Source organism: Rhineura floridana, chromosome 3 (genome assembly GCF_030035675.1).
Source record: "Rhineura floridana isolate rRhiFlo1 chromosome 3, rRhiFlo1.hap2, whole genome shotgun sequence".
In the NCBI taxonomy this organism is placed as follows: Eukaryota; Metazoa; Chordata; class Lepidosauria; order Squamata; family Rhineuridae; genus Rhineura; species Rhineura floridana.
In genome coordinates, this window is record NC_084482.1 from 232,225,613 (window position 1) to 232,233,897 (window position 8,285).

The 8,285-nt window shown below is 53.5% G+C and overlaps 1 protein-coding gene across 3 annotated transcripts; it reads right to left on the bottom strand.

Annotated features, from left to right (window-relative positions):
* Window positions 1-955: 955 nt before the first annotated feature.
* CUTA (cutA divalent cation tolerance homolog) lies at window positions 956-3,899 on the bottom strand. 3 transcript variants are annotated; one of them, XM_061622184.1, is made up of 6 exons: window positions 3,811-3,899; window positions 2,910-3,064; window positions 2,691-2,750; window positions 2,232-2,277; window positions 1,289-1,338; window positions 956-1,177 (listed from the first exon to the last, which is right to left on the bottom strand). In XM_061622184.1, the coding sequence occupies exons 2-6, from the start codon at window positions 3,041-3,043 to the stop codon at window positions 1,078-1,080; spliced, it is 390 nt and encodes a 129-aa protein (XP_061478168.1). In that variant the 5' UTR covers window positions 3,044-3,064; window positions 3,811-3,899; the 3' UTR covers window positions 956-1,077. The 3 variants fall into 3 exon arrangements, with proteins under 3 accessions (XP_061478168.1, XP_061478167.1, XP_061478169.1); XM_061622183.1 differs by having other exon boundaries at window positions 3,241-3,865; XM_061622185.1 differs by lacking the exon at window positions 2,691-2,750 and having other exon boundaries at window positions 3,241-3,870.
* Window positions 3,900-8,285: the final 4,386 nt, after the last annotated feature.

The window sequence follows — 8,285 nt, forward strand, 5'->3', positions numbered from 1 at the left end:
GCATCCCCGACAGGTGGCTGTCCAGCTGCCTCTTGAATGCCTCCAGTGTTGGAGAGCCCACCACCTCCCTAGGTCATTGGTTCCATTGCTGTACTGCTCTAACCATTAGGAGGCTTTTCCTGATGTTTAGTCGAAATCTGGTTTCCTGAAACTTGAGCCCATTATTCTGTGTCCTGCATTCTGCAAGATTGAGAAGAGATCCTGGCCCTCCTGTGTGGCAACCTTTCAAGTACTTGATCATCAGCAACAGACGGCATACTAATAGAGTTGCTACAAGCTACTGACACTGGATCTGTGCAAATTTTGACAAAAAATTGTCAACAATTAAGGAAAACTAAACAATGGCCCACAGACTGGATGCATTCAATATACATCCCAATTCCAAAGAAAAGGATCCCAGGGAATGCAGCAATTATCAAACTATTGCCTTAACATCCCATGCACGTAAAGTAATGCTCAAGATTCTACAATAAACGCTCTTACCATATATGGAGTGAGAAATGCCAGATGTCCGAGCTGGATTTAGAAAGGGAAGAGGCACCAGAGATCATATCGCAAACATACGTTGAATAATGTTTCCAGTCCCCTGATCATCCTTGTTTCCCTCCTTTGAACTCGTTCCAGTTTGTCTGCATCCTTCTTAAAGTGCGGTGTCCAGAACTGGACAAAGTACTCAAGATGAGGCCTAACCAGTGCTGAATAGAAGGGGACCCATAATTCACGTGATTTGGAAACTATACTTCTGTTAATGCAGCCTAATATAGCATTTGCCTTTTTTGCAGCCACATCGCACTGTTGGCTTATATTCAGCTTGTTATCAACAACAATCCCACAATCCTTCTCACATGTAATATTGCTGAGCCAAGTATTCCCCATCTTATAACTCTACATTTGGTTGAACTGTGCACTTCTCCCCGTCCTCCTCTGTATAGGAATGCATTCAGACCAGGCAGCCTTGGCTTTCTCTACATGACCCCCCAGGGGGGTGGATTTATTACTGCTATTATCATAAATTCTTTCCACCCCCTCCCATCAGCACTCCCCCCTCTTCTTGGCTGTGGGGCTCCTGCTTCTGCCTCACTCGGGGACGGTCTCTTCGACCCACTGTAAGTAGGGCGGGTTCCCCTGCTGGATGGGAACAGAAATCACCTCGGCCACTTCATAGGGGTGCACAGACCTGCAAAGTGGAAAGGGGGCAGGAAAGACACAGAGGGTCATCTCGTGGGGTGAGCCACTAAGACCCTCTCCCCCAGTTGCCAGGTTGCAGCGCTATCCCCACAGGACTCACCGGACAAATTCTGCAAGTGCCGAGACACGTGAACTTCGTGTTTTAATCATCTGTGGGGTGGAGGAACGGGTAGGATTTGAACACAAAGGGGGGGGGGGAAGCAGGTTTCACCACCAGTGCCAGTCCTGACCTCAGTGCCACCTCCCAAACTGTACTGGTGAGTTGGAAACAGAGGAGACCCCCTTCCAGTCCCACCTGGCTCCCAGCCAGAAGAGCCTTGGGTCACTTCCAGTCCCCCAGGCCATTGCTGTCCCAGCTTGGGGGGCAGGGGGCATGTTTCCCCCTTACCGAAGGGCCCCTGCCCTGCCCATGAGCAAGGCTGGCTCTCTTGGGGGGAGAGGTGCTCTACGCCAGAGCCTGGGTAGGTGACAACCCCAGAAGCAGGCAAGGAGGCGAGTCCGCGGCCCCTGACCTATTTTCATCAGCAATGGGGCTCAGCTACACCCCCCAGCATGCTCTTCGCCCACTGTGCCCATCCCTGCTTGCTTGTTTAATGCGGGGGGGAGAGAAGAGATATCTATTTTCACCCTCTTGGGGGCTTCTCTGTTCACCAGCATGGTGGACCGAACGACAACAGGAGCAGCGGCAGAGACCCGCCCCCTCCCTCGCCCCCAGATGTAAGGGGCAGAGAACAGTGTCTCCATCATTGCGACGGCACGTTCCTCCCTCCATTGCATACTATATGCATCCCAGCAACACCAGTGCAGCTCCCTGCATCACTAAGGGCCACAGCTCAGTGGGGAGAGCACCTGTGCCTTGCAGGGAGAAGGTCCCCGCCAGCAGCATCTCCAGGCAGGGCTGGGGGAGGTTCCCTGCCTGAAACCCTGGGAAGCCACTGCTGCTGCCAGTCAGTGCAGATGAAACTGAGCTACTAGAGATCAATTGCTCTGACTCCGTATTAAGGCAGCTTCCTGTCCCCACCCAGAGACGTCCCCCGACTCACCAGCAGCACCTCCGAGTCCTCCTCAATCTTGCCTTTCCACTCGTAGCTGAAAGAGAGACGGGAGAGGGAGTGAGGGGCAGTCAGCCCTTTGGAGCAGGCCCAGGGCAGGCCACGTGTATTAGCCAGCATCACCACCACCACCACCACTACGTGTGAAATCTGTTTCCAGCCAGTGGTGCTCGGCACAGAGAAGCAATAATGAGGATGCAACAAAAGTTAATAACAAGCAGCAATTAAAGTGTTTTAAAATAAATAAATAAATGCATAGGTTGTCCCTGGCCCAACACAGGAAATAAATGGGTTCAGGGGAGGGGATAAAAGTAGAAGGCAAAATGGTGCCCCCCCAAAAGAAATGTGTTTGTGGGAGGCCTCTCTGGGGTCTACCACTTTGCAGCATAGTATGGGCCCAACCTGGGGCATCACCTCACCCCCAAGACAAACGTGCCAAACCCAACTCACATGGAAGTGATCTGAGGGACAATGTTGACACATGCGGCCAGCCGCTTCTCGACCACAGCCCTGCAGTGGAGGGAACAGAGTGGCCCTCAGCGCCCTGCCCTGAACAGTTGGCCCCTGGCGAGCAGCCCCAGGCAAGAAAGAGGGTCCAGTGGTGCCCCAGTTGCCAGCCCCTAACCCTGTCCCTGCCCAAAATCCATAGGTGCCAGTGGGGGCACCCACCTGCCAATCTCCCTGGCCACCGTCTGGTTGGGGCAAGTGACGAAGGCTGCAGAGAGGGTCCCGGGGACATAGGATCCGGCGGCTGTGGCCATGGAGGAGAAGAGCTGACAGGCCGACCGCAGGAGGGGAAGCATCAACAGGGGCAGCGCAAGCACCTGCGAGGGCAGATGAGGAAGAGGAGTGGGAGAGGGTGGGGGGAACGGGGTGTCCTCCTTCGCAGCCCCCGCCCAGCCTGCGTTGAGCAAGCGGCCCCACTTCTGCCTGCAGTGGATCCCCAGAAGGGCAATGAGGGCGGCCTGGGGGCAGTGGCAGCCCCCCTTCAGCTACTTACACAGCAAGCGCCTTTGGCCGTCTGCATTCGGCTCTGGGGGCCGCTCTTGCCCGGCCTGGGGCTGGGGGGCTGCCCTGCAGGGATGACGCGAGCACGGCAGGGCCTCCGGCTCAGGCCTTGAGGCGGGGGCTGCCCCGAGTCTGCCCAGGGGCTGCTGCCGCCTCTCCTCGGGGAGGGGGGTGGTCACGTGGCGCCGGTCGAGGGCTCAGCAGAGGCCAAAAGACCCGGGAGGCACGCCTGGAGCCTCCTCAGACGTGGCCTGAGACACGTGTCTCTGTGTGCATGAATGCTCCCCCACGGGTGTCAGCGATCCTTCCCCTGGGCACAGGCGAGCCTCGTCGCCTGAAGCGAGGGCAGCACGGGCAGCAACTCGACGGGGCAGCCCTTCTGTCCCGGCAGAGATCAGCCCCTGTGCGGCGGCGGGGTGGGGGAGAGAGAAGGGTTGAAAAGGTTCATGGAATGGGGGGGACAGGAGAGGGGGGCGGAGGGGGCCACCCTTGCGGAAGGGTGAGGAAGGAGGCCTGGGAGCTCCCGCAGATGGTGCGGGGGATCCGCTCGCTCGCTCTCTACCTGCTCCCTGTCGCGTCCGCCCCACGTGAACAGAAACCCCACCCTGCTCCCTCGTACATCATAGGCCCCGCCCCTTGGGGCTTTGACACGGCCCCGCCTCCGCTAAGCCCCACCCAGGAACGTCGCGGGAGCTCTTGCGCATTGCCGCAGCTGTCAGGCAGAAATGCAGCCGGTGGAGCCCGAGCATGTTCCGTTCGCTCACACTTCACTAACTTGCATCGGGGGGGAGGGGGGAGATGCGGCTTCCCGCGAGATGTTCCTGCTACGCCGCAAAATGCTGCTTTTCCCCTTCGTTATTATTGAATGCACATGCAAGTGTAATTAATTTGAACCAATAGGATTTGGTTATAATCCTATTCGGTGGAAGCGGGTGTGCATGTCTACTCAGAAGTAAGTTTCTTTGAGGTGAATGGAACTTACTCCCAGGTGAGTTTGTCTAGGACCGCAAAGGTACCGCCAAAGGATCGGCTGATATTTCTTCAAGCGAGGCCTGCCATTTTCTGTAGCCTGCAAGGAATTCTGTTGTTGTTTATTTGCATCTAAAGCCATTTTTTGCCCCAATCTCCATACATCTTGAGATGGCCTACGAGCTCTTTTAAAGCAAAGACTTCACAATTCCCAAATAAGCAACTCAAATATGAGGAAAGTTTGCAGCCCAGCTCTGTAGCCACCCTTCCTTGTTAGTAATAATAATAATAATTTTATTTATTGGTCGCCTATCTGTCCAGGTTAATGGACACTCTAGGCGACTTACAATAAAAAACAATACATCATATACAATATACAAAATAAAACACAGTCATAGTCAATTTAAAATCAGTTTCCAATTAAAACATCATAAAACTAACCCTCCCCAATCCCATAGGCCTGCCTGAATAGCCAGGTTTTTAAGACTCCGGGAAAACCTGTCAGGGAGGGAGTATGTCGAAGATCAAGAGGAAGGGAGTTCCAGAGGGTGGGGGCCACAATCGAGAAAGCCCTCTCTCTGGTCCGCACCAGCCTAGCTATTTTAACCGGTGGGACCGAGAGAAAGTCTTGTGAGGCTGATCTTGTCAGGCGGCATAATTGGTGACTCTGGAGGCGCTCCTTCAGATAAACTGGGCCGAAACCGTTTAGGGTTTTAAAGGTCAATACCAACACCTTGAATTGGGCCCGGTAGACAACTGGTAGCCAGTGAAGATCCATTAACACTGGAGTGATGTGATCACAGCGACGGCTGTGCTTGATCAAGCGCGCCGCCACATTCTGTACCAGCTGTAACTTCCGGACCGTTTTCAAGGGTAACCCCACGTAGAGCGCATTACAGTAGTCCAAGCGAGAGGAGACCAGGGCATGTATCACTTGTGGGAGCAGATGAACAGGAAGGTAGGGACGCAGCCTTTGTATCAGACGTAATTGATACCAAGCTGCCCGACTCACTGCTGACACCTGAGCCTCCATGGACAGCTGGGAGTCAAGAATGACCCCAAGGCTGCAGACCTGGTCTTTCAGGGGCAATCTAACCCCATTAAGCATCAGGTCTGTAATACCCAGCCTCCCTTTGTCTCCCACAAGCAACACCTCGGTCTTGTCAGGATTCAGCTTCAGCCTGTTCTCTCCCATCCATCCACTTACGGATTCCAGGCACTTGGACATGGTATCTACAGCCAACTCTGGTGAGGACTTAAATGAGAGATAGAGCTGAGTGTCATCCGCATATTGGTGACACTTCAGCCCAAAACTCCTGATGATGGCCCCCAGCGGTTTCACATAGATGTTAAACAGCATGGGAGAGAGGATAGAGCCCTGTGGTACTCCACAATTAAGAGACCAAGGGTCTGAAACCTCATCTCCCAAAGCTACCCTCTGGTGCCTATTTGAGAGATAGGAATGGAACCACTGTAAAACAGTGCCCCCCATTCCCAATCCCTCAAGGCGATCCAAAAGGATACCGTGGTCAACGGTATCGAAAGCAGCTGAGAGATCTAGGAGGACGAGGAAGGTATACTCCCCCCTATCCAGCACCCTCCTCATATCATCCACCAGAGCGACCAAGGCTGTTTCAGTTCCATGCCCTGTCCTGAAACCCGATTGGAATGGATCTAAATAATCCGTTTCCTCCAAGTGTGTCTGTAACTGTTTGGCCACCACTCGCTCAATCACCTTGCCCAAGAATGGTAAGTTAGATACCGGGCGGAAGTTATTCAGTTCTCGGGGATCCAAGGAGGGTTTTTTTAAGATGGGCTTTATCACCGCTTCCTTGAGGGCTAATGGCATTGCACCCTCTTTCAAGGATGCATTTACCATTGCCTTGATCCCTTCACTCAGTCTCTCCTTGCAGCTCATAACAAGCCACGAAGGGCAAGGATCAAACAGGTGGTTGGCTTCACGGTACCAAGCACCTTGTCCACTACCTCAGAGAGAAGAGGCTGAAACCGATCCCACCGGACCGGAATGCAACTGGCCGACCCTGGCCCACTACCTGTATCCACAGCGAGCGGAATCGTGCTCTTCAGGCGCTCGACTTTATCAGATAGGGCAGCCACATTTCTAGATGGGCATTGGGGGGTGAGGGAGAGGCGCATAGCACCAGTAAATCCCTCCCCCCCTGGAGAGGATGTGAGGGCCAGGCCAGGGGAAGAGAAAGGCAGTGACCTTCACCAGGGCCAGCGCCAGAGGGTGGCCATGTTGGGTCCTTGCCGAGGGCCCCTGTGGCCCTCTGAAGTCACCTCCTTAGGGTAGGAGGGTGGTGTTCCCGTTCCATGATCTGCAGCAGCACTGGGTCCTGCAACCCGCCACCCTCGGCTCCTGCTGGGAGGAAGGGCAGGATATAAATCAAATAATAAATAAATAAATAACCCAACCCTGCCAGATTGCAGAGAGAGAGCTCTCAGGCACCCCCCCCCAGTACAGACAAGCGTGGGCTTCAATAAGCTGCCCGCCTGCCCCACCTACTGCCCATGTTGTGTGAATGCCATGTGCACTGTGCACACATGCCTACCATCAGCCAGGATGGCGGTGGGGCTTCCCTAAGGGGCTGAAACCTCTGCTGCTATGCACACACGCCACTCACACAACATGAGAGGTAGGTGGGGTGCGCAAGTGGGCTTATTAGCTCCATGCTGCCTCTATGGGGTATGTCTGTTGGGCTACAGCACTGTGGGCCCGGGGCAGATTGGCGCCCAAGGGCCCAGTCATGCCTAGTGCCAGCCCTGGCCTTCCCCCTCACTCCTCTTCCTTCATCCAGAGAGTGTGTTAACTCACATGAATGAAGTTTAATCTGTTGAATTTTCCCACCTTTCCAAATTTATATCCTGCCCTTCCTCCCAGAAGGAGCCCAGGGTGGCAAACAAAAACACTAAAAACACTCTAAAACATCTTCATCACAAAAGACTTTAAAATATGTTAAAAGAAAACATCTTTTAAAAATTTGTTTTTTTAAAAAAACAGCTTTAAAAGCGCCTTAAAAAGCAATTCCAACACAGATGCAGACTAGGATAGGTCTCAACCTGAAAGGCTTGTTGAAAGAGGAAAGTCTTCAAAAGGCACCAAAAAGATAACAGAGATTGTGCCTGCCTAATATTTAAGGGGAGGGAATTCCACAGGGTAGGTGCTGCCACACTAAAGGTCCGCTTCCTATGTTGTGCAGAACGGACCTCCTGATAAGATGGTATCTGCAGGAGACCCTCACCTGCAGGGCGCAGTGATTGACTGGGTATATAAGGGGTAAGACGGTCTTTCAGGTATCCTGGTCCCAAGCTGCATAGGGCTTTGTACACCAAAACCAGAACCTTGAACTTGGCCCGGTAGCAAATGGGCAGCCCGTGCAACTATTTCAGCAGCAGGATGACATGTTGGCAATACCCTGCCCCAGTGAGCAGTCACACCACATTTTTCATCAGCTGCGGCTTCTGGATCAACCTCAAGAGCAAGTCCACATAGAGCGCATTACAGTAATCCAGCCTGGAGGTTATCAGTGCATGGACAACAGTGGTCAGGCTATCCCAGTCCAGAAACAGCCGCAGCTGTCTTACCAGCCAAAGCTGGTAAAAGGCACTCCTAGCCACTGAGGTCACCTGGGCCTCTAGTGACAAAGATGGACCAGGAGCACCCCCAGACTATGAACCTGCTCTTTCAGAGGGAGTACAACCCCACCAAAGCAGGCAACTGACCAATTATCTGAACTCGGGAACCACCAACCCACAGCACCTCTGTCTTGCTAGGATTCAGACTCAGTTGATTGGCCCTCATCCAGCCACCACTGAGTCCAGGCAGCGGTCCAGGGCTTGTACGGCGTCTCCCGATTCAGATGTTACAGAAAAACAGAGCTGGGTATCATCAGCATACTGCTGACACCTCACCCCAAATGTCCTGATGACCGCTCCCAAGGAGCAACTGAGGGGAATAGTTTATGGCTACAGTAAGGTAATTAACTGATAACATCCAGCAGCCAGGCCGTACATCTGTCAGGCTTGAGGCAAAGAGCCCCACAACTA